Source organism: Enhydra lutris, unplaced genomic scaffold, assembly GCF_002288905.1.
Source record: "Enhydra lutris kenyoni isolate GAN:26980312 unplaced genomic scaffold, ASM228890v2 scaffoldscaffold77, whole genome shotgun sequence".
Classification (NCBI taxonomy): Eukaryota; Metazoa; Chordata; class Mammalia; order Carnivora; family Mustelidae; genus Enhydra; species Enhydra lutris.
Window position 1 is genome coordinate 5039933 of NW_019154161.1, and position 25796 is coordinate 5065728.

Here is a 25796-nt window from a genome sequence, read left to right on the forward strand (position 1 = left end):
CCCCCCCCCCCCCCCTCCCTCCCCCCCCCCCCCCCCCCCCCCCCCCCACCCCCCCCCCCCCCCCCCCCCCCCCCCCCCCCCCCCCCCCCCCCCCCCGCCCCCCCGCCCCCCCCCCCCCCCCCCCCCCCCCCCCCCCCCCCCCCCCCCCCCCCCGACCATGAGGATGATGGCCGCCGGCGCGGTGCACGGCCTCTTCACGGCCTCCGCGGCCCCGCAGCCGCCGCCGCCCCCGCCGCCGCCGCCGCCGCAACCCCAGCCTCCCCAGCAGCCGTCGCCGCCGCCACAGCAGCCGCCGCCGCCGCCGCCGCAGCCGCCGCAGCAGCAGCAGCCGCCGCCCCAGGCCCCCCCCATGGAGCCCGAGGCCCCGGATTCCCGCAAGAGGCCCCTCGAAACGCCCCCCGAGGTGGTCTGCACCAAGCGCAGCAACACGGGAGGTGAGAAAGGGTTGCGACTCGGTGTGGGGGAGCGGGCAGGGGACCTCGCCTTTCTCCATCCTCCTCCCCCCGCCGCCGTGGCAGGTGCAAGGGCTCTGGGGCGGGGAAGGGCGCCCCTCCCTAGACCCGGGAGCTGAGAGGGGCGTTGGGGAGGGGGCCGGACCCCCTCCCCCTCTCGCCGCTGCCCGGGGCTGGGAGCTTTGTCTGCGATGAGAGGGGATGGGGGGGAGGGGGTGGTTAAGTGTCCTTGGGGGGCGCAAAGGATGGGGGGCGTGGGTCCTTCTGGGCGGGCATCTCTGTGTCCTTGAGGGGTGTGTGATGTGACCCTTTCGGGGCAGGGGTGTTCCCGGGCTGGCGTGTCCTGGCGGGGGGGAGGGGAAGGAGTAGAGGAGGCCTGTGGACCTGGAGCTTCCCAGCCTCCCTCCCTGGGGATGTCCTGAGCAAGGGTTGTCCCAGAGGGAGGTGAGAGTGGGCCATGGGCAAGATTGTGCGTGGGGACAAGCTGGGTGGGTGTGTTGGGTGAGATGGAGGAATGGGTGGGTGTGTAAAGCTAGGTGGGAGAATGTGTAGCTGGGACAGGTGTGTGTGTATTTGTGTGTATGTGCGCGTGTGGGCCCTGTAAGGCCTGGATGTGTGACATTAAGGATCATGGATATGACAGGAAAGAAGATGTGTGTGCGTGTGTGTTAAGAGACAGGGTGAGATGAGGGGCTGGGCTCTGTGTTTGAGACCCTCAAAGGGGTACGTGTGGCAAGGGAAAGTGTGTGCATGTCACCCTAGAGGGGGCTGTGGCAGTGTGACACATAAGTGAGAGGGTGTGTGTGACATGCAAGGGGGTGTGTGGGGGAAGCTGAATGGGCCAGCTTTGGGTATGAGCCATGAGAGGCTGTGTGGATCAAGGAAGACAGTTCAGTGTGTGTGACACAGGCGTGTCTGGGGTGGGGTGGGACCAGGAGAAGCTGGCGAGGGTATGTGACAAGAAAAGGGTGTGGGTGTGACTCCAAAGAGGCTGTGGCTGGGTGTGACACATGGAGGTGTGCAACAGTGACATCAGAGGGGGCGTGTGCGACAAGGGAAGGTGGGTGTATGACGGGAGAGGTTAGGGCTCTGTGGGTGAGCTGCATGAGGGTGTGTAACAACGGAGGGAAGGATAGTGCCGGTGTGACAAGGAATGTGTGTATATGACACCTAAAGGGTATGAAAAGGGAAGATGTGTGTGTGTGTGTGTGTGTGTGTCTGTCTGTAACAAGGGGAGAGGGCATGTGTGAAATGGTTGAGTATGTAACTAGAGATGTGGGAATGTTTCTGTGTGTGAGAGAGACAAGGGATTGTGTGTGTACGTGTGTGATGTCTGAGTGTTTGACAACACAGAAGGTATACGTGTGTAAGACAGGAGGGCCCCCACTGTGTGTGTGACCTGAGGAAGTATGTGTACCAGAGAATAAAAGACAAGCGGGGCACTCTAGCGGGTGTCTCTTTGGCCAGGGATTCAGGAAGGAGGTAGGGATTTTCAGAGTCTCAGAGCTCAGCCTCTTAACTCCCTGGATGGAGGGAGACCCCAGAGCAGACGAGCCCCTCCCTGCGGTCACCTTGGCCAAAATCTGCTTCCTCTGGCCTTTTCCTCCGGATGGGAGAGGAATGACCTGGGGCAGAGTGCATGCTCCCCACTCCGCCAGGCCCTGTAGTGGGTCGGGTGGGGACCTCCCACCTCCTCCCCTCAATGGAACACAAGCCAAGTCTCTTTCCTCCATTCCAGCACCGCCCTCCCCCTCAACTCCTGCCCAGGTGGGACAGGAATCGGGGACCCCCTGGCTGCCTGTGAGAGGGTGTCCAGCAGAAATTGAAGGAAAGGGAAGTTGGGGGAGGGGTGGGAGGGAGCTTCCTGTCCTTCTTCCTGCTCCCCCCACCCCCAGCACACACATGAATATGTCCCAGCCAACTTCCTTCCCTTCTTCCTGCCCACTGCCATTCCCAGTGCTGGAGAGAATCAGGGACCCAGGCAGGGACCCAGGCAGGGACCCAGGCGGTCCCTGGGCCTGACCTGGCGGCCCACCCCTGCCCCTGCTTGTGTGTGTGTGTGTGTGTGTGTGTGTGTGTGTGTGTGTGTGTGTTGGTGGTGGTGGGGCGTCTCATCCTTCTTTTAAAGGGGCTGAGGTGCTCCAAATCTGATTGCTATGGGCAGCACAACCTAACAATAGTGACGGTCAGGCCCAAGTACGTGGCACCTACTAGAAGTCAGGCTCTGAGATATGGGTTAATTTCCTAATACAACACTCTGGGGGAGAGTATTTGAGCTGCTTTTTCGCATGAGGAAAACAGGCTCAGCAAAATGAAGCCACTTTTGCCCAAAGTCACCCAGGTCATAAATTGGTGGAGCTGGGATCTATCCAACCCTGGGCCGTCTGGCTCCAGAGCTCATGTGCTTTAACCCTGGGCATCCTGCCTCCCTCAGCAGCAGGAAAAACTAGGATGAGCCCTTAGGGACCCTCCCCTCCGGGCTTTTCCACCTCCCCTCCTGGTGACCTGTGGGGAAACTGAGTCCGGAGATGCAAAGGGACAGTCCTCCATTTACAGAGACACTCAGGAGACAGCGTTGGGCAAGGATCCGGGATTTTCATCTCAAAATTGAGGGCTCCTTGCGATAATACTGTCATGACTGGGGGATGCTCCGTTAACCTCACCCCTTTCCTGAGCCTCAAGAGTCACCATCTGTCAAGTGGGAAAATCACAATAATCACAAGGATAATAGTAATAATCACTACCCGTATTATGGCTCTCTGCTTTATAGGCAGTAAGTCATGTAATTCTCCCCACACTCTGTGATGTAATAATTAACCACAATAAATTATAATAATGGCTAATATATACGGCCTGCAGAGCACCAGGAAGTCTTATGGAAAAGACTCTGTGCTCAGCACAGACCGATCACGTATTCCTTACAATTCTTGTATGTTCCCTTTCTTAACAGATGACACACTGAGGCACAGAGAGGCTAAGTAACTTGCCTATGGTCAGTCAGCTAATCAGAGGCAGAGCTGGCTTTGGACTTGGGAGACTGGCTTCATTATATGGGTAGACACTATAGTGAACCCCATTTCTGGGTGAGGAAGCCGAGGCCCAGAGGGTTGAGGGAGACTTCTGGGGACGTCATGACAAGTCATGGCAGATGGGACAGATCAAGCTTGGGCCCGCAGAGCCAGCCTGCCTGCCGCTCCTGCCTGTTCTTGGGGGCTGAGAGAGGAGATGGGGGCTGTTCCCACTAACGACTGGGCTCCAGTACTGCCAGACGCCATTGTGGGGGAGACAAGGCACTTAAGGACAGGAGGACTGGGGAGGGGGCGGGGAGTTGAATGGAAACTCAGGTTAGGAACTCACTCATCAGAGAGACAAAGGGCTGTAGTCTAGCGGGACAATACCAAGCGATCCTCCCCACCCGCAGTACAGATGCAACTCTTCAAGGTGTTCCTTGCACATAGACACACGCGCATGCGCACCAGTCTCACACACACACACACACCCCTCCTTCCCCACCCCACCCCCCACCCCTAATGAGTTTCCGGCCCCCAGGTCTTGCTCCCAGCATCCTCGCTGTTTCCCATAAACACAATGTCACCAAAGTTAAGAGCCCCAGGAGTGAGACCTTCCAGGGTCCATCTCATCACAGCCGTGGGCTTGGTGTGGGACCTCAGGCAATTTATTTCACTGCCCCGAGCCTCAGTCTCCTTATCTGGAAAATGGGAGCCGTTAAGATCTGCTACTACCACTCCGGACTTTTGTGTGGGTTAAATAGGACTGTATATATGATACACACCGCAAATCGTCAATACACGGTAGCTGTCCTTACTACGATCGGTGCCACTGAGAATGTCATCGGAGCCTGTTGCGCTGTTGCGCTATCCCGCGGCGCTTCGCCCTGTGGAAATCATACCCATCCACCTTTCTTTCACTCAGAGACGGTGTCACAGCTCGAAGACGGCATCACACCTTTGGCATGCCGTTCCCCCTGCTTTGGTTGTATTGCATTTCTCACGGGAAGGGGCAACACCGTCATTCACAGAGACTGCCTCACACACCTGCCGTCCCCGCCCTCCTGAGCGGTGCTGCTGCCCGCCACCGTGTCATCTTGTCTTCCACCAGCCACATCCCCACACGCTCCCATGACAGTGTCAACATCACACCCCCTCTGCCTCACACCTCCGTGGAACACATCGATACTTCCGCCCCCAACCCTCAAGCCAGAGCAGGTCCCATGAACTCGGCACCCCAACTTTGGTTTCCCCTAGACCTCCTGTCATTGAAAACAACACACCCCCCACCCCTTCAGCTCTCCCTTTGTCATTAGTGACCCCCCCCTTAAAACCGCCTATCAGGGTCAATTCTCCGATAAAAAGTGTGACTCTTACCACACAGCACCCCACATCTCTCAGGTAGGTCACCATTTTTTTTAAATTTTTTTAAAGATTTTATTCATTTATTTGACAGACAGAGATCACAGGTAGGCAGAGAGGCAGGCAGGGGGTGGGGGAGCAGGCTGTCTGCTGAGCCGAGAGCCCGATGCGGGGCTCGATCCCAGGACCCTGGGATCATGACCTGAGCCGAAGGCAGAGGCTTTAACCCACTGAGCCACCCAGGCACCCCTAGGTCATCATTATTTAAGGAGAGAGGGGTATTGGTTGCTTTTTGGAAACTCCAGAAGCATTTCTGAAGAAGGTGGGCAAAACAGGGAGGGGGAGACTAATAAAGAGAGGACTGCCCCTTCCCAAGGTGGGAATGCTTAAAGTTGTAGCAGGAGGAAAACCAGCAAGAGAGAAATGGGCACCTCTAATTCTTCAGTCACGGTCAAGGGTAAAGGGGGCTGCCTGAACCCCAGCGGAAAAGCTAACGGGGTGGTGGTGGAAGTAGGTGGGTGTGGAGTTCTGGCATTTAGATCCTACTTCAGTAGAAGGAAGAAATTTTTCACAGGCAGAGCCTTGGTTTCTCAAACCGAGTGGGAGCATGTGAGGTCTGGGGGCTCCAGCTTCAGCTGAGGGTGCGTGTCTCCCCTTGCTGCAAGGCAGGCTGGAAAGAGAGGCCTGGCTTTTTGCTGGGGGACATGGGACTCACAGGGCGCATTAAGGGGGAGGGGGCAAGCATACTCCCAAATGGGAAAGACATGCAAAGGATTCTGAAGAGGATCAGAGGGGTCTGTTGGCCACAGTGGGGACTCCTGTCCTGTGTTCTGAGCTTCTGCAAGTGGGAGATCCCACCTAGTCATTCTCCATAGGAGGCTGGCCTCCGGTCGAGGCTCCTGGTTTATACTAGTCTGATACAGGGACCCTCAAACACCCGGAAGGGGCTTAAGAGGATCCATGGACAGACTTTATATTGTATGCTTTGGAGGGGAAAACATAACCAGCCTTCAGACTCTGAATATTAGCAGTGGTTTTTAAGTGTCCTCTTTAAAGAGATGCATTTACATTTTAAAAAGTGAGTGGACTTGGAGGAAATGGTCTGTGTCATGTTCCCTGCTGTGTCACCAGCACCTCAAACAAGGCCTGGCACAGAGTGGGTGCTCGGGAAGGATTTGGAGGAAGGGAGGAAACAGTACTGAGGGGATACATCAAGGGCAAAGGCAAGAAGTGGCGTGAGAAGGAAGGAGTCAGAGAGATGAGGGACAGGGTCTCGCTTCCATCAGTGAGAGCTCATTCCTCCTCCAAGAAGCAGAGAAAGGCCTGGGACATCCTCTAGGGAGGAAGTGATGAAGGAAGTGGGGTCTCCCCTCCTTCTCCCATCGCCCAATGAAAACCTCAGGCCTCAGAGGCTCGTCTCCCCACTTGCAGAGCACTTATCCTGGGCCAGATGCCATCAGAAGAACTTTGCTTGTGTTTCTGACATTGGTAAATGTCATGATGATAGTGGAGGTGATGATGGCTAAGGTTTCTTAAGTGTTGCACATGCCTGAGACCAGCCTAAGTACTTTATGGTTTATCACTTAATTTCTATAGTCCCGTGAGGTAGTGCTTTCATATCCCCATTTTGCCAATGAGAATACTGAGGCCCCACGAGGTGAGGTGGTTTGCCCAAGGCCCTGCGTCTCGTCAGGGACAAAATTCACACTCAGTCTAAGGCTGTTTCTGCTGTTGCATACAGAAATTCCTGGGGAAGGGGAAGACAGAGGGCACAGAAAATGGGGTGGGGATGTAATCCCAGTTTTCTTCGGAGTAGATGAATACCTTCTACCTTCAAGAAGGAAGTTGGGGAAGAGGTCCTGGCTGGAGAGAAGATAGGGGTTGAAGTTAAAGAAGGAAAAAGCGGATAGAGTCCTTTGTGAGAACGCCCTCCCCGTCTTTCTGAGCCTTTCAGGGATGGAGGATTGGTCTCCGTCTCTGTGACAGGTTTAGGGGTGGGGGCAGGCAAGAGGCTGCCTCTGTGAGCCCAGGGAAGAAAGTGAATTCGGGGGGGGTCAGGATGATTGATGGGAAGGCACTCTGGGGGGCTAATTACTTAATAGGTTTAATGGTCTGATGAGGCAAGTTTAAGTGGATTGCCTTGGGCTTAGGGCAACCCCTCATTCTGGACCCCCTCCCCATGCCTGTGAAACCACATCCAGTCTCTCGCCCCCACACCCCCATCTTAACACATCAGGGATCCCAGAACCTTCAATCTAAAGGGATCAGGCAGAGATGGGCAGGGCTTCCCCCCCCCCCCCCCGCCCTGCCCCCACTTTTACCAGAACAGTTTCTCTTTTATCTGCTCTGTGTGTTGGAGTTTCATGTGAGACATTGAAAATAGGTTTCCTTTGCTTAAAAGAAAAGAATTTTAAAAACCACTAGGGGATGTTTTAAGACCTTAAGCTTTGGAAGCAGAATGGCCTGGCTCCTCCCTTCCTTTCCCCAGTGTTTATTGCATGCCTACTGTGTGCTGGGCCATGGCATGAGTCCCTGGGACACAGGGATGAGCTCCAGTGAACTTCTGTGGTACCTTGTTCTGAAGGCACAAAACGAACAGGAGAGGATCCGTCTCCTCCTCAGGGTTCCAGGAAAGCTTCCAAGAAGAAGCAACATTTGAGTGGGGACCTGAAGGACAAGAGGAATTTGCTGTGGGAGGGGAGTTCCGAGCAAAAGGAACATGCAAAGGCCCTGCGGTGGGTGGGAGGAGGGAATGTTTAAGGAAAAAAGAGGAAGTAGGTCCGATGCACATAGAGGAAGATGAGCACGTGAACCTGGAAAGAAGTGCAGGGCCAGGTCACAGAGGATCTAATACTGAGAAGACTCCAGAATTTCTACCCTATGAGAACTCAGGGACAGCAGTTGGGTTAGAAGGTAGAAGAGGTTAGGCATGTGCCTTGAGTGCATTAACAAAGCACTTTACACATGACCAAGAAAACTGGTCCCTAACAAAGAATTGCCACAGCCCCACAAGGGACCACTGGCACCACCTCACCACCCCGGGTCTTGGAGACTGTCCTTGAATGCATTGGTCTTCGGAAAGTGCTAAGCAAGGGAGGACCAAGAACAAAACAGAATTGCATTGGAATCTCAAACCAGTGACTTTCTTGGTGCCCTTGGGCAGCCGACCTTGGGGTGGTGCCTTCACCACCTGCATACCTCCGTTTCCTCCCACATAAAAATGAAGCTCATTATAACTTCTTCTTTGGGAGTTGTAGGGAATGGTTGAGGTCAAGCTTGCAAAGCACTCAGCCCAGTACAGGTCCATATTGAGCGCTGAGGGATCTTCTGGAAACCTAAGTCAGATCCTCCCCCTCCTCTGCTCAGAGCCATCTCTGGTTCCCATGGTCCCCATCTCATGTGGAGTAAAAACCGAAGAGCCTACTGTAGCCCCACCACTACCACCACCCCTCTCAGCCCCTCACCCCCTTCCACTCTTTACCTCTCTGCCTCAGCCCCAGCTCCACTGGCTACCTCACCTTCCCTCAGACAACTCAGGTGCAGTCCCACCCCAGGGCCTTTGCACTTGCTCTCCCACGGAGGCACATGTTTCCATTCCCACCTCCACAGCCTGAAAAACAATCAGTCATAAGGGTTCAGAGCCTGGACTCTAAAGCCAGGTTACAAAGTACTGCTTTCATAGCATCAGTGTGAAAATTAAAAGAACTAGTATTTGTGTAGTACTTGGAACAGAGTCTAGTGTTTACTAGGTTCTGTAGAAGTGTTTGTTAAACAAAGAATGCCACATTCTTGGGGAGGGCTTTCCTGCCCACCGGATCTGACACTACAGCCCCTGCAATCCCCCTTCCCTTCTCCTGCCCCCTTTTGTGTTCTTGGTGCTGACCACCATCCGACATAAAGCATACTGTCTGTCTCCCCCTCCTTCTAGAAGAATGTAGCTGTGTGAGCTCTTGGCTGAATCACTGAAACTATCTCGGCCTTATTTGCCTCATTTGCCTGCAAAATCAGGGAGTTTGTCTGTTTTCCTCACGGCTGTTTCACTAGAACACTGCCAAGCGCGTGATAGCAGGTGCTCAGTAACTATCCGTGGAATGAGTGAATGAATGAGTGAGGGAATGAATGAAGATCATTATGTGTTTATTCTCCCTGCTGCTATTCTCATGGCCATTGCTCCTGTATGTTCCTGTGATGCCAGGGGTTTCCTATGACCACACCATGCTGAGGGGGAAGACCCCTTCCCCGGCCTCCCTTACCTCCCCTCCCCATGTGCCCCTGCAGAGGAAGGCGAATATTTCCTGAAGGTGCTGATCCCCAGCTACGCGGCAGGCTCCATCATTGGCAAGGGCGGGCAGACCATCGTGCAGCTGCAGAAGGAGACAGGAGCCACCATCAAGCTCTCTAAGTCCAAAGACTTCTATCCGGGTGAGCCCTGGCCCAGGACTCTGCCCTTGGCCTCCTGTCCCTCCCACCTGGGCCCTGGATAAGGGGGAAAGAGCTGCCCTTGGGGCAGTCATAGTGATGGGGCTCTCCCCTCCTCCTAAGGGGACAGAGCTGCCCTCAGCCCCAGGGGCCAGGCCTGAGCAGATGGGGGTGGGGGCAGGGCAAGACAATGGGCCTGTTGCATATTCATGAGCTCATTTGCATGATGTGCTGGCAGATGTGCCCCTTCCCACACACCTGCCTCTTTGGGTCAGTTGGAGTTGCTGGAGGGGGGTGGGCAGGGAGGCAGGTGTCAGGGTGTCCCTTGGGGTTGGGGGGCCAGCCAGCTGTGTTGCACACTCCCCCCACACACACTTCTTTTCCCTCACTCTTTCCCTTTGGATTTCTCTGTTACCCCATCTTGGCCAGTTTGAGTCCCGCTGGTTTTCTCTATCTGTGTCATTCTTCCCTATGTCTCTCTCATTCTGTTTCCGACTTTCCCATCTCCTGCTCCCCGAGTCTCCGTTCCCATCCACCTCTCTCTAGCTCCTCCTGCTCTTCTTTTTGTTTCTATCTCTCTGATTCTGTTTGGCTGTCCCCCACCCCTCGTCCCCATCCGTCTGTCTTGTCCATCTCTGTTTTCCCTACTCTCTCCCTCCTCTATCTCCCCCTTCTCTTCTTCCCACCCCTCGCCCCATCTTTTTCTTGCCCTCCACCTCTCATTGTCTCATATTTTTCTTTCTCTTGCTCCTTAACCCTCTCTGGTCAGTCATTCACTCAGCCAATATCCAGTAGCACCCCCTAAATGATCTGCTGGATTGCCCCTCATTTCTTCCTGACTCTAGTCACCCACCTCTCCCTTCATGTTTCCTTCCCAGTCTCAACCCCCACATACTTTTTCTCTCCTTCCTCCAAACCAGCCCCTTTTCTGCCTCTCCTCCAGCTCTCTCTCTCCCGTGGCCATAACATTTCCAAGTCCCCTCCCTCCCTCTACTGTCCCCTGCTTTATCTGTCACCCCCTCTGTCTCCCCCTCCCAAGACCAGTGCCTGGTCTTTGACATCTAGGGATGTTCCCCGGGAAGGGCCCCCAGAATTGTATCTTTGGACCAGAGCTGATTCTAGTTCATCCTTAATCCCCTTGGATTTTTTAGGTCAAACACCAAAGCTGGAGCCCAGGGTCAGGACATATTCATATTCTCTCTCTCTCTCTCTCTCTCTCTCTCTCTCTCCCTCCTGCCTCCACCCACCCTGCTGCCCATCTCACTAAGCAGCTTTGGCAAGAGGTTTAGAGAACTGTCCAGGGAACCAGGCACACACCCCCAACCCTGCTTTCCTCTTCTACCCTGGCCCAGTTTCCCCCACACACCCCCTAGGCCACAAGATATGGATAAGACCTCTGCTTGGGGCATATATCCGAGGACACTTGGTTCCTTATGCTTGGATCACATTCTGTGACATGAAACACATCATCTCCTCCCAATTCAGTGACATACCCCACAAGCCAGGCATCTGAGAACCCCAGAGGATGGGACAGTCATTGGCTTTCTTGGGCCAAATACTATTCAAACAAGCAACATGAGCCAGCATTTCTCCCCAGCCCCAGGACGTGTCCAGTGCCCCCTCCCCACTGCTGACATGGAATTTTCAGATCATAAAGCTTGTGCCACCTCATAGATGCAAGACGTGGCCCCACACATCCTAGTCCAGCCCCTAGGACTTCCCAGGACCCACAGGAACACAAGAAATGAGTGTCCTACCAGTTGAAAGGAAGAGCATCTTTCCCTCTGCTCCTGGCTAACACCCTTTCATTCATTTATTCAACCTACATTCTCTGATTACCTATTCTATGGACAGAGATGAGGACAGCAGTGACTGAGATATCCCCACCTTTCCCTCACAGATCTCACGGCCCAGTAGGGAAGACAGACTGAACACCAGCAATGACCCAGCATGGTCAGGGCTAGGACAGGGACGCCCAGAGAATGGTGGCAGCCCAGACAGGGGACCTGACCCAGCCTGGAAAGGTCAGGGAGGGCTTCCTGGAGGAGGGGCCCAGAACAATAAGTAAAAGTGAGCTAGATAAAAGCAGGGAAGAGCACTCCAGAAAGATGAACTAGCATGTTCAAAGGCTGGAGGGGGAGTTTGTTCACTGTGACTGAAGCAGACGGAGCAGATGAGAAATGACAATGGTGAAACACACAGACAGATGGACACACACATACACGTGCATGCGCACACAGACACACACACACACTCACTTGTGTCTACTACATGAAACAAAAACCTACCTGACCGTTATCCCCAAGAGAGGGGCAAAGCACAAAGGTTGTCCCCTCCTTGGTACAGGAAACGCCAAGCCCCAGACTATGCTTCTGGATCATTCATAGAGAAACCGAGACCCAGAAAGAAGCAGACATTTGCCCAAAGCCACACACAGACTTAAGTACACGCACTCAGATACCGTAGTGATTCCAGACTGCTTCCGATTTGGAGCATTTGCCTACAGCTCTGTCCCCAGAAGAAAAGCACAGACACACAACACACACTTTTTAAAAAATTACTGATTTATAACATTGCCTTAAAGTACAAAATCTTGAGAGATTACTTCATAAATCCATACATTACTCTTTTTTCCTATCAAAAATACAATAGCAAAAACGGAGTCCTCTTATGCCTTCTTCCTAACACACGCACAAGCACACACACAGTCTGCATAGCCCACATCGAACACAAGCGTGGCTCAGTGGTTAAAAGCTCAGACTCTGAAGCCAGATATCTGGGTTCGAGACCCTGAACTTTCACTACTGGCTGAGTGAACTTGAAAAGATCCCAAACCTTCTCTGTGCCTCAGTGTCCTTAGCAGTAAATTGAGAATAATAATAGCGCCTACCTCCTACATGAAGTGCACAAATATATACGAAGTGCTTAGAATAGTGCCTAACGCTTGGTATTTTGTAAGCACCAGCTGTCATTATTGGACTCTCTTTCAGGGGCTAACCGAGCTCTCCAAAGCCCTCATGGACCCCAGTTGAGAACTACAAAGGGTGGGAAATCCCAGTCTCCCTGAGCTGGAAGGGAGCCTCGCCAAAATGGAGAGCAGACCCATTTCAGCCAGGCTCTCCCTAGGGCCCCCCCCCCAGTTCCCACCCTGACCCACACCCTTTCCTATTTACACCCAGACGGAGGCAGCCTGCACGCTGACTCACCCTTGGCTCAGACCAGTCCATTGTTCTGGGGTTGGGGGGAATAAGTGAGGAACAGTGGCCCAGAGGAGATGGAGGTTATCAACTATCCAAGTGCCCCCCAAGACAGTGACACCCGGACACATGGATAGACTGGCATGCCAGGCTGAGAGATGCCAGTGAGGGCTCAGGGTGGGGGCACCAACGTGCTGCGCTAGAATGCCCACGGGAGACTGGACCCTCACCCCCAAATGTCCCAGACACTCAGGCACATGGAGCCTGGCGCAGGCTCAAGACCTTTTATAGACCCAGGGAGCTAACTGGTCCCTACAGGCAGTCCCACCAGAGAGAGAGAGACAGACAGACACCCACTCCACACAGCAAAAATGCACAGCTCATTCAGGCGCACACACTTTCACACCAGCCGGTCACAGTAGAGCTGTCTTTGTCTGGCGGTAACGCATACAGACACACACACGTACACACACACACACATCAGTCCTCCTGTCATACTGACGCTTGAGTCTACTTTTCCGTCTCTCTCTCTCTCTCTCGCTCACATTGACACACACCAGTGATAGAACCTTGTCTGTCTGTCTCCTACACACAGGCTCACGCACATAGACACGCATACCACACACCAGGCACCCAGATAAGACACCGAAAGGTGTCTCATGGTTTCTTTGCTGCCAACACTCACGCTGACATCCAGTCTCAAAGCGATAGTCATTCATCATACAGCATCAGCGCGGCTTCCTGAGATCCTTTGTTTCTTTCTCTCAAACTCTCCTGGACAAGCAGCTCGGTCTCACAAATGGTACATACATAACCTTGAACATCGCAGTGATACCCAGTCTTTCCCATGAACAAGAGTGCACACATGGTTACTGGATTCACTGTGTTGTGCTGTCGGTTTACAACTCAGTCTCTCCCACTCTTTCTCTTATACACATACACACCTAAAGACAACTGAGCCATTCCAGCCCAGGTATACACATGCATGGACACCTGCTCATACACACACACACACACACACACACACACACACCACTCACCCAAACAGCCGCACAGATATATTTGCACTGGTCAGCTTGTCACCCAGAGTCTCTATCCCACACACATATCCCAACATCACCCAGAGTTGGTTTCTCTGCTCCCTGCTGCCTCTCTACCTCTAGTACACACACATACACACGCAGAGTTAGGATGCCTAGGTTAGAACCACAGCCAAAATCTAAACACTCTCCAGCAAAGGCATCCACTCCACTCTCCTTTCTCCATCCCTGAGCCCTACCCTTCCATAAGTTGCCTCTGCTCTCCCCTGTCCATACCCTTGCCCTCCCCCACCCTTCAGCTCTCCATCTGGTGGGTCCAGGCGGGCACTCTGGCCTCTCTTCTGCCTCCCCCATCCCCCAGCCCTTCCCCATCCTCTCCAAAAGCCCAGAGGCCTTCGCTGCAGGCTTTCAGGGGTTGCTACGGCAACGGGGCTTCGTCCCTCGTCCCCCTGGGGGTGGGCTGAGGACCCGGCCAGCTAGACCGATAAGGGAGTTCCAGTTACTGTGGCAACCGTTGCAGGCCTGAGCTCTAGGCTTCTGGGGTGGGGGGGGGAGGTAGTGAGTGAATGGTTGCCAGAGCAACCAGGAGCCGGCAAGGACTGGGAAGAGGCAGCTGAGCCCTGTCTTCCCTGCCCAGGGCTGCTGTGGGCATCGCAAAGCACTTAAGCATCATTCTTCCAACCCCTGGGGTTGTTTTGGGGGAGGGACACGAAGTGCAGATTATAAAACAGGCATTCCACTCACTTTCCCAGCTACCCATCATGGCCTGGGAGTCCATGCCAACTTCCCTAGGCTTACCATGTGACCTGGGCCCGATTAGGTCTACTTTCTAGATCTAGGTTTCTCTTTCCATTAAATGGGGCCTGTCTCCCAGGAATCTTCTCATTCCTGTGTGATGAGGGTGCCCTCTCTCTCCCTTGCTCAACAGGAACCACAGAACGAGTATGCCTGGTACAGGGCACAGCAGAGGCCTTGAATGCTGTGCACAGCTTTATTGCTGAGAAGGTCCGAGAAATCCCACAAGCAATGACCAAGCCTGAGGTGGTCAACATCCTTCAACCCCAAACCACGATGAACCCCGACAGAGCCAAGCAGGTCAGCAGGGGCAAAGACTGGGTTTCTGTAAAGCCGGTGAGGTTCAGGAGAAGACACTTCTCCCATATCACTGGATTACTGTGGGAGTTGAATGGGATAACGCCGATAAGATATTTGTCAAGCAAATACATGGTAGTAATTAGTCGTATTATTAGGGAGTCAGCCTAGGGACTCCAACCTCTTAGAGTGGGCTTGATGCAGAGACGGAGTGAAGGTCTGGTAGAATTTGCCCTAGACGCCGCCCCACTAGCACCCCCCCAACACCTTATCCCTCCTTCCTGGGATTCTCTAGACCCTTTCCTTCCTTCCACCTCATCCCATTGTCTCCCAGAGCAACCTGCCTCCCACTTCCTGTTCTCACCGGAAGTGACTTCATTGACAACCCATCCACATCCAGAAAAGTTTAGAAATGGCCTCATACTCCCTCTCTCCATTAATTATTGTATGGTGTAGCCACCATTTGGGAGAAATGGGTATTTTGCTAGCGAGAGAGGGGGCCGGTCCCTCTCCTACACAGCCCTCTCTAGGAGGGATGGAAGGAGGAGGACAGCGCCTCTTGGTTGCCTCAGTTACGGGGAAGCGGTGGCGTAGGGGCGTGGCAGGGAGCGGACCAATCAGTACCCCGGCCTCTCTGGTTGCCATGACCACGGTGTTCACCGGGCAGGTGGGCTTGCTGCAAAGCCCCTGGCGTGGCCCTGGGTGGGTAGGAGGCGGAGGGCAGGGGAACTGCGCACGCTCCCCGTTTTCTCCCCCCTTACCCACTCCCAGATACTTGCAAACATGATGCAGAGGGGCAAGAGCCCCTGGCAGGAGGACAGGGCCCTTGTGAGGGTTCCTTAACTTCTGCCTAGAACCAAAGACCAGAGAGAGACCCTCGGTAAAAGGAATCCGGAATTCTTGGGAATTCAGTTACCCTGAGATGGGAGAAACCACGGACCTGAGTTCCCCCAAGCTCCTGGGGAAAGGGTGGGCGGAAAGCCCTGGAAGAATGCTGCCAAGCGAATCAGTCCCAAAAAAAGACTTCGGTTTGGGGCTTGGAGAGTGGCTGCTGTCCTTGGTGCTGAAGCGGCTCTGCCGGGTCTCTCCCGAATCCCTTCCCACCAGCAGGCCACGCCGTTTACACGGTGGCAAGGATATCGCCTTTTTCCTCCACCTTGGTCGCGGCCACAAAGGGCTCAGAGTTCATGAAGAGTCTGCACATGTTTCAGGGAAAATGGGGTCAACACCGTCTGCACCTGATCCTTTCACCCCTCCCCTAATCCACAGAAACTCTGAGATAGTGGAATCGAAAAGTTATAGGACCAAGATTTTTCCTCTTCTTATTCATTACTTAGGGGGCTCTAAAGAATGAAAGAGATAATGGCTGAAGGCTCTGGAGTCAGATGTTGAGTTGAATCTTAGTCTGATAACTTATTTCTTTACCTGTGCAACCTTGAATAAGTGACTTGATTTCTCCATGCCTCATTTTTCTCATCTGCAAAATGAGATTCATTATGGCACCTACTTAAGGGCAGTGATCAGTGTTCACTGTTGTTTAAAAAGCACTTAGCATGTATTCCTAATTCATAGAAAGTTCTCAAAAAATGTTAACTGCTGATATTATTATGGGATTTTTAAGTCAGGAGATGGGTCTACTCTCTTTCTACATTGGATTTGCTGTGTTATTCTGGGTTCCTTTCCCTTCCGTAAGCCTCAGTTTCCTTTCTTTACAGTGTGGAAGCTGGGCCAAACCAGGGATTATAAATTGAAATGCCTCCAAGATTCAGCCAGGAACATAAAGAATTGAGGACTCTGGCCTCACCAGAGAGATATGATGCTATCCCTAAAGGGGGCAGCTGCTATTCAACTCAACTCAATTCTTCCCCTTTGGGAATATAGACAAAGTGTTGCCACATCTCACAAATTTTTCAGAAGAAGCCAGAAATATTTGAAATCAACTGATTTTTAAAGGTTGGCTCAACCTTAAAACCACTATGTGGCTGTGGGCTACCTGCAGCTCAAGGACCACCAGTTTGCCACCTCAGGGTTATACCAGTGGTTCTCAGCCTTGGCTGGTATCTGAATCATCTAGGTGGCTTAGAATCCAGAATTCTTGGTTCCCAGCCTAGAGCCACTGAATTGGAATTTCTGGGGTGAAGGCTTAGAAATCTGAACATAGATTCTGGACTGGGATCAGATCCTGGCTCTATTACTATCTGTGTGACCTTGAGCAAGTTACTTAACCTCTCTTGCTTCTGTTTTCCAAGCCATAAAACGTGATAATAATAGTGTCTGCCTAGTTCTTGTAAGGTTGCTGTAGAGATTAAGTAAGTGACTATATGAAAGTGTTTACCAAAGGGTCTGGCAAATGGAAGGACTGTTAGCTTTAAAATTATTATTCTACTATTACTGTTTGAAAATCTCCACAGACTTGCAAATCAGGGGAACAGATGTTCTCTGAGGTCTTTCTGGCCCTAAAACTCCTACAATTCTATGGCTCTGTGATTTCAAGATTTTTGATGTACATTATTCTAAGACTCTACTGTTCTGACTGATGTCCTGGCACTCCAGGATTCTATGAAACTGCACCTGTGATCTCTCTGAGATGCTGTGGTTCTGCCACCTGGACCCATCATGAAGACAGTTAACCATTTGCCGAGGGCTTCCCACGTGACAGGCACTCCAGTCATTGAATATTCCCAATCGTTGTATGGAGTAGCTGTGGTTACATCTGTGTTGGAGGACAGGAAATGAGGCACAGAAAGGTGAAAGCATTTGCTCTCACCATTTCTTGGTGAATAGTTAATTCATCCTTTCTTTTTTCCTCTGAATGCTGTATCATACCAAATGCCTTTTGATTGTTAGGTCTGGTTCTAACCTCTTGACTTGTCAGACTCTTTTTCTAATGATTTTTTTGAATATATAAATTGAGATATTAAAAAAATTGAGATATAATTCCCATACTGTATAGTTCACCATTTTAAAGTATACCATTTAGCGCTGTTTAATATATTCACAAAGTTGTGCACTGATCACCTAATGTAATTCCAAAACATTTTCACCACTCCAAAAAGAAGCCTTATATGCTTTGGCAGTCACTGTTCATTGTCCCAGCTCCCCCTTCCTGTCCCTTCCAACCACTAACCTATTTTTGGTGTCTATGGATTTGCCTATTCTGGATGTTTTATATAAATTGAATGACATAACACATGGCCTTTTGTGTCTGGCTTCTTTCCCTTAGCATACTGCTTTCAAGATTAATCCGTACTGTAACATATATCAAAACCTCATTCCTTTTTATGGCCAAATAGTATCCCACTGTACGCATGTATCACATTTTGTTTGTCTCAGTTGATAGTCATTTGGGTTGTTTCTTTTAGCGATTATGAAGAATGCTGCTATGAACATATGTGTGGGTATGGTTTTCAGTTCTTTGGAGCATATACCTATGGATGGAATTGGGTCAGATGATAGATCTAACCTTTCGAAGAATTGTCAGACTATTTTGTAAAACAACTATACCACAGATGTGAGATTTAAATCCAGGTCAGCCCATGGAGGTAACAATGACAACAACTATTTCTTGAGCATCTACTATGAGCACATATTACCTGGACACTCACATGGCACCGTACGCTCAGCACATAGTAGGTGCTCAAAAAATATTGCTTGTTTGATTAATGGATAATGATCTGCCTGCCCATAAGGACCAAGCAGAAACATAGCTAAAGGGCACTGGTCCCTGAATCAAGCTCATCATTTCATGAATGATCTCAGTTAAGCTTCATAATAAATCTGTGGAGGAGGGATGGATAGCCCCATTTTATAGATGAGAAAACTGAGTCTCAAAGAGGTTAGGTCACTTGCCCAGCATCAGTGGTGGAGCCAAGATTTCCAACCTGAGCAAATGTCTCGAGAGTCCAAGCATTCACACAGTCTTTGCTGAATGCATACCAGGCATTCCCCTAGGCACTGAGAACCCAGTAGTAAACAATACAGACAAAAATCTCTACCCTTGTAGATCTAACATTCTTTCATGTGGAAACCGGAAGCAAGCAAGCAAATAAAAAAGTCAGAGAGTGAAAAGTGCTATGACAAAAGACAAAGCAGAAAAAAGAGGGGGAAAGAGTCCTGGGGCATTTTTTTCTCCTTTTTATTTTGAAAATGTTGAAGAATAATGCAATGAACTCTCTATACACTGCCCTTAGACTCAGTAAGCGCTAACATTTACACACATGAACACACACAAGCACTTGTTGGCTTTATTTGCTTGGTTGTTGGGTGGTTTGTTTGTTTTTGCTGATCCATTTGAAAATAAGTATAGACCTCATGACTCTTCATCCCTAAGTTCTTGAGCATGTGTCTCCCAAGACTAAGGATGTGTCCTGTGTTTGTTATGTTACTGTTATTGCACCTACAAAAATTAACACCAATTCCATGCTCTCGGTTAGTAAAAAATTCACATTAACATTGTTCCAAAATATGTTACGTCTATAAAGTATTTTCCTATCCAAAATTCAGTCAGTATTCCTGCATTGCATTGAGTTGTTATAACTTATTAGTCTTTTTTAATCTAGAATAGTCTACTATACATGTATTTTTAAAGATTTTTTTTTTTTAAGTAATCTCTACACCTAACATGGGGCTCAAACTTACAACCCCAGGATCAAGAGTTACACAACATTCTACTGACTGAGCCAGCCAGGCACCCCATCTACTATATATTTTGAAGATAGAGTCAACAGAATGGCTGGTTGGATGCTGAGTGTCAGGGAAAGAGAGGCCTTCTGAGTCTTGAGTCTGAGAAGGGAAAGGGTGCATTTTCCACATACTGAAATGAGGAAGACCATGGCAGAAACACATCTGAGCAGATGAGGTGTTCCACTTTGGATTTTAAGTTTGAGGTGTCCATTCGACATCATTCCAGAGATATGAGGTTAGCAATTGGATACAAGTCTGGAGGTGTCTCTGCTAGGGACATAAAATAAGCAAATAAATAAGCATCAATAACTGGGGTGGTAAGGCCTCTTTGTGCCTTAGTGCAAAGACCTGAATGATGAGGTGAGCCTCCTTTTCTGGGAAGGAGCATTCTAGGTGAGAGCATAGCAGGTGCAAAGGCCCTGAATCTGGACGAAGCTTGCAACTTGGAGAAACAGCAGGGAGCCTAGTATGCCTGCCATGGAGTCATCAAGAGGGAGGGAGGGAAAAGTCGAACTCAGATCAACAAAGAACAGAGCAAGTAGAGCAGTGCTTCTCAGGCTTGTCAAACCCCATGTCCTCTTTTCCTACAAATATTTTCCCAGCCCTCTTTCCTCTGAAATTACACACACACACACACACACACACACACACACACACACACACACTCAGTTCAGTACATGGAAAGCACATATAATGTAGATGCATTACCTTTCTAAATCCCTTAAGATTTTCAACAGTTTTATTAAGATATTAATTCACATACCTACAATTCACCCACTGAAAGCATGCAGTTCAAAGTTTTTATTATATTCAGAATTGTGCATCCATGCCCACGATCAATTTTAGAACATTTCATTTCCTCATAAAGAAACCTTGATCCCCTTAGCTATCACTCCTCAATCCCCACAGCTCAGCACCAGCCCCCAGCCCTAAGCCACCACTAATCTACTTTCTGTCTCTATAGATTTCCCTGTTCTGAACATCCATATAAACGGAATCCTACAATATATGGTCTTTTGTGTCTGGCTTCATTCACACAGCATGTTTTCTAGCTTCAACCATGTTGTAGCCTGGATCAGTACTTTGTTCACTTAAATTGATTGCCAAGGAATATTCCATGGTATGCGTGTATAATTTCTTTATCCCGTAAGACTTTTTTACATAAAGGAGAAATGAAAGCAAGGTGATGTGTTATGAAATGAGATGAATTTTAATAGGTAAATGTTACATGTTACCACAGCAGAAGTAGTGCCATAGTCAGCTGCTCGCACCTAACACAGTCCTAGACAGTGACAAATACAAGTGACCCAGGGTGTCTTATCAGAGATGCAAATAAGACACATGGCATTACTACTGTTGTCATGGTTGTTTTTTTTTTTTAAACAATGAACCAGTCTTGGTAAATTTCAGAACAAAACGAAGTACAATCTTCCCTTCCTTAACAGGTTAGTTGCATTCCTGGAAATTTCAGTAGCTCTTAACCACGTGGGAAAAAGAAAATACTAGGTACTTATATGGATCGTGGGGTTCAGGTCTGGGCTCTGAGTTTTATAAACGGACTTTTTGCCAACACGAATGTCCAGGGAGTCACTTAAAAAGTCATACAGGCGGACGATTGGTCGGTTGGATGTTGTAAAGAACTGACATCCAAGGCCCAGCCCCACAGAGTGCCCGCATCTGCCCCCTCAGTCGTCATGACAACCAGAAGCGCGCCCACAAATTTCTCAAACAACCCTGGGGTCCGGCTCAGAGGCAGAGAGGGGCTTTAGCGGGTAGAACCAGCAGGTGTGAGAGGATTGAGCAAGAGGAACCTATGTGTAGAAGTGTTCTTGGATATGCCAAAAGAGACTTTTGGTTTTGAAAGCTCCCCCTCCCCCACCCCCAGAATTAAGATAGATCAGATTTGGGGCGCCTGGGTGGCTCAGTGGATTAAAGCCTCTGCTTTCGGCTCAGGTCATGATCCCAGGGTCCTGGGATCGAGCCCCACATAGGGCTCTCTGCTCAGCAGAGAGCCTGCTCCCCACCCCCCGCCTGCCTCTCTGCCTACCTGTGATCTCTGTCTGTCAAATAAATGAATAAAATCTTTAAAAAAAAAATCAGATTTGCAGCGGCAAAAGATGGGCTTTTCTGCACCCGAGAAGGGGACGTGCCCGATCATCTCAGATGTGAGGTTTACCTTCATTTTACAGCTAGGACAACTGCATTTGATTGCTAGGGCAGCCGTAACAACGGACCACAGACCGGGTGGCTTAAGCAACAGAAATTCATTTTCTCAATAGTTCCAGAGGCTGGAAGCCTGAGATCTGGGGCAGGGCTGGTTTCTTCCGAGGCCTCTCTCCTGGGCTGGGAGATGGTTGTCCTCTTCTCCGCATTCTCACACCGTCTTTCCTCTGTGTGTGCCTGTGTCCTAATCTCTCCTTCTTATAAGGACATCATTCCTTTTGGATTAGGGCCCACCCCAATAACCTCACTTAACCTTCATTGCCTCTTTAAAGACCCTCTGTCCAAATGCAGTCACATCCTGAAGTACAGGGGAGGGGTGGATCAGACTGCAGCATCTGAATGTCGGGGGCAACAATCTGACCCATAACAAAACGAGGGTTAAGCGCAGTGACCTTGCCAGTAGGGTGGGAAACACCACGGAGCAGGAATCCAAGAGGCCAGATTGCAGCTTCTCCACAATCTGGGTAACCCTGGGGTGAGTCCCTTCCTCTCCTAGGTCGCAAGTGACTCCTCTGTAAAATGAGACTTAATGACTCCTTTTCTGGGGCTGGGAGTCAGAGTGTTTAATATTTCTGGAAGGTGTGAACACCAGTGCAAGCTGGGAGCACCCGCTGTCCTGGAGGGCACCCACTGGGTCAGCCATTAAGTCTTTAAGGTGCTGGAGGGAAGGGAAATCCCAGGGGTCCCAGGGACACAGGACAGGGTGCCTGAGAACCTACCAAGAGGACTTGGAGTACTAGCTTTTTTTTTTTTTTTTTTTTTACCTATAAACCAACCAATATGAAAGTATTTCGCTATTTTTTCAACGGGGCACAGCGGGCCTGATCTGGGCCAGGGGAGAGCGGGGGCGAGTGAAGAGTGCAAGGCCTTGCCTAACGTTAAGGTTCAGTCTCCACTCACCGTCCTAAAGACCCTCCCTCTCGCCCCACACGCAGGCCAAGCTGATCGTCCCCAACAGCACCGCGGGCCTGATCATCGGCAAAGGGGGCGCCACCGTGAAAGCCGTGATGGAACAGTCGGGTGCCTGGGTGCAGCTGTCCCAGAAGCCGGAGGGCATCAACCTTCAGGAGCGCGTGGTGACCGTCAGCGGCGAGCCGGAGCAGGTGCACAAGGCCGTGAGCGCCATCGTGCAGAAGGTACAGGAAGACCCCCAGAGCAGCAGCTGCCTCAACATCAGCTACGCCAACGTGGCTGGCCCCGTGGCCAACTCCAACCCCACCGGCTCACCGTACGCCAGCCCCGCCGACGTGCTGCCCGCCGCCGCCGCCGCCTCGGCCGCTGCCGCCTCGGGCCTGCTGGGCCCCGCGGGGCTGGCGGGCGTGGGCGCCTTTCCGGCCGCCCTGCCTGCCTTCTCAGGCACCGACCTGCTGGCCATCAGCACGGCGCTTAACACGCTGGCCAGTTACGGCTACAACACCAACTCCCTCGGCCTGGGCCTCAACTCGGCCGCGGCCTCCGGGGTCCTGGCCGCCGTGGCCGCCGGTGCCAACCCCGCCGCCGCCGCTGCAGCCAACCTCCTGGCGTCCTACGCGGGGGAGGCCGGGGCGGGGCCCGCCGGAGGGGCCGCCCCGCCTCCGCCCCCGCCCCCCGGAGCCCTGGGGTCCTTCGCCTTGGCCGCAGCCGCCAACGGCTACCTCGGGGCGGGAGCGGGCGGCGGGGCGGGCGGCGGGGGTGGCCCGCTGGTGGCCGCCGCAGCTGCAGCCGGGGCCGCCGGGGGCTTCCTGACGGCGGAGAAGTTGGCAGCCGAGAGTGCCAAGGAGCTGGTGGAGATTGCGGTGCCTGAGAACCTGGTGGGGGCCATCCTGGGCAAAGGGGGCAAGACGTTGGTGGAGTACCAGGAGCTGACAGGCGCGCGCATCCAGATCTCCAAGAAGGGAGAGTTCCTGCCTGGCACGCGGAACCGGCGGGTCACCATCACGGGCAGCCCTGCGGCCACACAAGCCGCTCAATACCTCATCAGCCAGCGGGTCACCTACGAGCAGGGAGTGAGGGCCTCAAACCCCCAGAAAGTGGGATGAGGCCTGTGGTGTGTGCTCCCACCCTCCTCCCGGCCCCTTCTCCTCCTCTTCCTTCTCCTCCCCTCCCCCACCCCACCCCTAACTCCTGACCTCAGCTCGGGTGTAGTCCTGCTCCTCGTGACGGGGCTGGGGTAGGCCTGACTGCGCCCCCCCCCTCTGGTAGTCATAGGCAGGATTGAGTGATGGCTGGGGATGGGGCCCAGAAGCCCCCTCCCCCAGCTCTGAACTGACCCCCTTCTTCCTTCCTCCCGACGCTTGGCTGGGCCTGACCCTCCTCTCCCAGGGCCCGGGTCTGTGTGATATCTGTATATATTGCATTTTGTTGATTTTAATAGAAAACAAAGTGTTATTTTCTCTTTCTTTCCCTCCTTTTTTTTCTTTCTTTTTTTTTTCTTTTCTCCCCTCTCCACACCCCGCCTTTTTTTCTCTTTTTTTCTTTCTTTCTTTCCTTTTTTTTTTTTTTTTTGTTGTTGTTGGTGAGGATTTTACCCCCCTTTGTAAGTTTTTGTTTTCATATGGGAGGAGGGGAGGGAGCCTCTGGGCTGCCTAGAATGAGGGGCCTCCCCCAAACAACACCCCACCTCTCCTGCTTTCATTTCTGGATCTGAGAGAAGGGATGGGAATAGAGGTAGCTGAGGAGTCTGAGCTGAAATGGGGTATCTGGAGCAGGGACCCCAGAGTTCCCAGATTTTCTCAGCGACTCTACCCCTGTTGGAGTTGCCCCTCCTAGGTGGGACTGTTCACTGTTTTGTTGTCAGGTCCTATGGGGGAAGGGGGTGCAGTGCTGCTGGGAATGAGGCCAGCTCTGGGATTGGTCCAGTCGTGTGGGCAAGACTCTTGTGAGAGGCTGGAACAACTTCCTGGGGCATCTTCTGTGGTTTTACCTAGAGTTATGGGAATGAAGGTCCCTGTTGGGATATCACTGAGTCAAGTATTTTCTGGGGTGCTGCTGGTACTCCTTATGATGTCACGGGAAGTAGTTCCCCAGAGGTCACTTCCTGTGGTGACAGGACAGACAGGTACTTCCCATGATGTCTCAGTGGGCCTCCCTTGAGGGTTACTTCAGTGACATCATGGGGGCATGTACTTCCTGTGGCAGCTCCAGGTTATTTCCTGTGATGTCATTGGGATGGAGCATGCACTTCCTGGATTGGGCCATGGCAAGTCACTGACACTCCTTCTCTACCCACACCCCTCCTCCGTGGGTCTTGGCCTGGGGGTCTGCCTAGGAGGAGAATAAGGGGTGGGACTTGGATCCTATGTGGAGAACTCTAAGGAAAAAGACCCGATATTGTCAGGGTCATCTCTACCCAAATACACCAAGTCTGTGAACTCACCTGACAGGGAGGGGTGGGAGATGGAGCTAGTGAAAACTGTTAAAGACCCCCCATTCCCACCCCCGCCTTTTGTGTGCATGCTTGTGTCTGCGTGGCTTTGTTTCATTGAGTCTGGTGAGCCGAATGTGTGGTGGCTTGGTCGGGCCACCATGACCCAGTGTAGGGTTCAGTGAGCCACGGTAGGGTCCCTGGAGCACGAATGCTTCGTGTGGTCTAATAGATTAAGTTGGCTTGTGGTTTCCAGCAAGCTGGAGTACTTTGGTAGTATCAGAGGGATCAGAATGTTTCGGTGCTCTTGCCATGGGCCTTGAGGAGCTAGAATATTATGACAGAGTCTGCTAAGCGAGGCAGCCCTGAGAGTTGGTTTGGGAGTGGCTCCCTGAGCACTGTGACTGTGGTCAGCTCTAAGGCCTTGTTGGCAGGCTGAGATTTCAGGGCCTGACAACCCTATGGACTTAGGATAGCTGAGACCCACCTCTACCCTCATCCATCTCCTCCTCCCCCTTTAGAGACCACCTCCACTTCCTCCAACCCAAAGCAGGGCCTCCAGTGCCCTGGTTCCATCATCAGCATCTCTGGGGGAGGGGCACCCCATGCCCATCCTCTCCCCCATTTGTTCCCCTCCTAGGTCTTCCAGACCCTTCTCTACTCCATGGCTTTGGGGGAATCAGGCCTCCTCGTCTCTCTCCCACAAAGAGAGAGAAGAAAAGCCAGAGACAATTCCCACCCCTAAAGCCTGGGAGACCCCTGCCCCTCACTAGAGAGCCACCCCCAAATCAAAATGTGAAAATCCCTAGAAAGCAATAGCCTTCAAGGTACCTTGCACTGAATTTCCCACCCTGGCCCTTCCACCTGATGGGAGGCTGTAGCTGGGCACTAGGGTGACTTTTTCCATGCCCTCTTCATCTCCAGGGTGGGGGGCAGGCCCCATTTCCCCATCCCCCATCTCCCATCGCTGCTGCCCC

General features: G+C 51.9%; 1 protein-coding gene across 1 annotated transcript; it reads left to right on the plus strand.

Moving 5' to 3' along the window:
• The first annotated feature begins 343 nt into the window (after window positions 1-343).
• LOC111160746 (NOVA alternative splicing regulator 2) lies at window positions 344-23656 on the plus strand. The gene is made up of 4 exons (XM_022524076.1): window positions 344-434; window positions 9101-9244; window positions 14407-14573; window positions 22412-23656. Exons 1-4 carry the CDS (start codon window positions 350-352, stop codon window positions 23492-23494), a joined length of 1479 nt encoding a protein of 492 aa, XP_022379784.1. The 5' UTR covers window positions 344-349; the 3' UTR covers window positions 23495-23656.
• Window positions 23657-25796: the final 2140 nt, after the last annotated feature.